Source organism: Orycteropus afer, unplaced genomic scaffold (assembly GCF_000298275.1).
Source record: "Orycteropus afer afer isolate SDZICR_OR568_19922 unplaced genomic scaffold, OryAfe1.0 scaffold00088, whole genome shotgun sequence".
In the NCBI taxonomy this organism is placed as follows: Eukaryota; Metazoa; Chordata; class Mammalia; order Tubulidentata; family Orycteropodidae; genus Orycteropus; species Orycteropus afer.
The window spans coordinates 2296841-2300594 of NW_006921675.1; the positions used below are offsets into that span (position 1 = coordinate 2296841).

General features: G+C 37.7%; 1 protein-coding gene across 1 annotated transcript in view; it reads left to right on the forward strand.

Moving 5' to 3' along the window:
* The first annotated feature begins 642 nt into the window (after positions 1-642).
* FUT8 (fucosyltransferase 8) overlaps positions 643-3754 on the forward strand; it is a 307869-nt gene continuing 304757 nt past the window's right edge. Inside the window, exon 1 of the mRNA XM_042781142.1 lies at positions 643-845. Coding sequence (XP_042637076.1) covers positions 643-845 — 203 coding nt within the window. The remainder of the gene's footprint in view (positions 846-3754) is intronic.

A 3754-nucleotide genomic window follows, 5' to 3' on the forward strand; every position in this document is an offset into this window, starting at 1 on the left:
TATAGAATTTGTTTCTGTTTGAGATAATGAAAACATTAGCCTGAAATATATAGTTGAATTACGTTTTCTTTGTTTTTTGTTTATTATTCAAAGTTATAATCTTTTAATCTCTTTATGTGAGGTTTTGCACAGTGATGGAAGAAGAAAAATGATGATTGTACTTAGAAAGGATTTTCATGCTTAGAGCTAATTAATTTGTTATCTGGTAGATCCCTGATGTAATTGATTTAGTATGCAGATTTAAAAGCTTTTGGTTTTTACTTGTTATTAGGCAGCTAGGTATCTGCCAGCCTGTTGGCAAGTCAACACTAATGTGCTTCCTTTAAAACTTCATGAATCTCAGCATATGCTCTTTTACATATGTTAGATAATTTAAATGCATTTCTTACTCTTTCCACAGCATGTAGAGTCCATGAAGCACAGGACAATAAAGCTTCCTACTCATACCACCAGGAAGATCTCTTTGAAAGATTTACCACAAGACTACCAGAGAGAATAATTTGTCTGAAGCATCATGTATTGAAACACAACACCTTTTCAATTTGAAGGCTACCACCTTTGCACTAGTTAGAAGCAGAATCACCATGTCTTCAATTCCTTGAGCTCTCTAGGAAGCCAGGCGAGTGAGTGGAAAATCTGAAAATGCGGCCATGGACTGGTTCCTGGCGTTGGATTATGCTCATTCTCTTTGCCTGGGGGACCTTGCTGTTTTATATAGGTGGTCACTTGGTACGAGATAATGACCACCCTGATCATTCTAGCCGAGAACTGTCCAAGATTCTGGCAAAGCTTGAACGCTTAAAACAGCAGAATGAAGACTTGAGGCGAATGGCTGAATCTCTTCGGTAAGTTATAAAAATTTGTACAAGTGATGAAATATTGTACATAGTTTTTAGGTGTAGGGCTTATTTACCTATTGAAAAATTTTTATAAATTGCTAGGGTTTTGCAATAATTTAATTATCTCAGTAGGATGGGAATTCTGGAGGTGTAGTTCCTAAGGCATTTGACTGCTAACCAGAAGGCTGGCAGTTCAAACCCACCAGCCACTCCTTGGAAAGAAGACTGGGCAGTCTACTTGCTTAGAGATACTGCCTCAGAAACCCAAGCAGGCGTCGCTATGAGTCAGATTCGACTTGATGGCTGTGCGTTTTTTTTTTTTTTTCCCCCCCCAGTAGGATACTTTTATATCAATGGTATATCTTTATATATTTAGCATACAGAATTTCTCCATAGTGGTAAATCTTATTTTGTATGTGAATTTGAATATAGAAGAACTATTAAGTTTTTGTACTTATATTTCATTTATATTTATCTTCAGCATTTTGACAGTTTTGATACATTCAGTCCAAATGTTTTATTATTTAAATTAGTGAATATAGTAAAGATAGTGTAATAATTGAGAAGCTGAGTTAGTCTAACTATAATTTAGTAAAATGAGGAATCAAATAATCGTCCTTAAATAAAATAAATAAATAAACTGGATCTGGGATTGGGAGAATTATTATCATTGCTGCTTCTAGGTCTATAAGAAAAGTATGACCCACATCTCTTAGAAGACATCAGCTTTGGAAAACCAAAAGTCTTGTTTTCGTAGCAAACAGGTGTAGTATTACATGGATGATCTTCCCCTTTACCAAAGGTATTGAGTTTGAAAGTTACCTAGTTTGCTAAACCAAACCAAAGCTGTTCAGACAGCTTGTTTGTACGAACAGCTGTACAAACATTTAGTTCTTAGTGGGTTCTTCTGTGAAAAATTCAGTGCCTATCAAAAGTTAATTCTTCTGTTGCTTATTAAACTATATATTATATACAGGTTCCACTTTGCTTTTCTACTAGAGTATACCCTATTCATTTTTGTATTTTCATTTACCATGTAGTACGATACCTAACATACAGTAGTAGAACTTGTTGCTGTCAAGTCAACCATGACTAATAGCCACCCTATAGGACAGAGTAGAACTGTCCCATAGGGTTTCCAAGGCTGTAATCTTTACAGAACTGGACTGCCATATTTTTTTCCCACAGAATGGCTGGTGAGTTCATCTGCCAAACCTTTCAGTTAGCAGCCATGCACTTTAACCACTATACCACCAGGGCTTCTTTGTACAGTAGTGAAGTACTCAGAAAATACTTGGTGAATTAATTAATTGCTCACTATTTGAAAAAGTCTTTCCCTTTTTTAAAATGAATCTCAGTGTAAAGCAAATAGTTTTTCTAATTCCTCTAATTTATGTATGAAGGGGATCATGTGTTTGCTCTCTCTCAATATTGAGATTAAGGCTAGAGTTGAAAATTGCAATTCATTATTCTAGAGGGGATAATTGACCCTATGGGAGATGGTAGAGGAAAAGGGCTGAAAATTGTTTTCTTCTCGAGAAACAAATAAGTTCAGGAGTGGAAACTGAACATTTAGTTTTGTGCAAGAAAAGCCTTTTGAGTGGGTGGGGAGAGAGCTCTATTGTAGAAGCTAAGGAACACTTTGTGAATGAAGAAGATAATTTTCAGTGTCTGTGTTAGGCTGGGTTCTCTAGACAAGCAAAACTAGTAAAGGTTATAGAGAGAGAGAGAGAGAAATTTATCTTAGGAAAATGGCAGGTCCAAGTTCTTGGATCAGTTGTCAAGGTGGAGGCTTTTCCTGACTCATGCAGCTGCAGGGGCTGACTAGCTTAAGGTTGGCAGGCAGTAGTATATTGGCTGTTGGCTGCAATGAATGACGAATCCAAGATCACCAGGCTGAATAGTAGATTGTTCGCTCACAGACAGTTGTAGGCAGCATAACAGGATCCAGATCCACAGAAGTTTGTCTCATTATCCCAAGATGTCCATAAATATATTGGAAGTAGGCCACACCCCCAGGGAAACTAATTTTCAGTGAATTGCCTGTTCAAAACATATACATCTGATACCATCATGGGAATAACCCACATCACAACTGCTTACACCACACAGAGTTGTCGTCCAGCCAAGTTGACACACAACCCCAACTATCACAATCTACCCCATGTCAACTTGGCAGTTTACGCATCTTGTTAACCATATATAATCTCTAAATAAGGACAATTATAAAGTCATATTTGCACCTAACAGGATATACTAACATGCGTACGACGGAGACTCATTAACCTTGTTTATGTTTCACAGTTCATAACAGAGAATAACAAAAACAAAAACTCTCTGCCATGGAGTTGGATCCAGCTCATAGCAACCCCTCCTTGGGTTTCTGAAATAGATTTCCCAGTCATCCTTCAAAGAAACAAAAATATTTGATGCACATATATGATGAAGAAATATAACAATCACAGTCCTCGTTTCTGCAACTGCTCATGTGGTCGTGGCTGATATTCAGAACTACCTTCTTTGGCCACCCATTTCCTATTTCCCTTGCCCTCAGCAAGCAACTCAGCTGATTTGTGTTCCTTTGCCTGGTGGAGTAACCCAAACCTTCATTCCTGAAGGATCTGGGCCATTAGTAGTCATACCAGAATTGGGTTGCTGTAATTTTCCGTTGAGTTTAATCACAGGGCATGGTAGTACTAAAAGATACCCTAAGGAATCTGCTGTATTCCAGACATACTCTTCTTTACCTCCATTATGTAATGTCAATCCAATTTCCCCTTGGTAATCAGGATCTGTCACACCAGATAGTACAGTAACACCCTTCTTTGTCTGTTGATCCAGAGGCATGAGGAAGCCTAAATGGCCAGGTGGCATTCTTAACTTCCAGTTCAATGCAATCAGTACTGTGTCTCCAG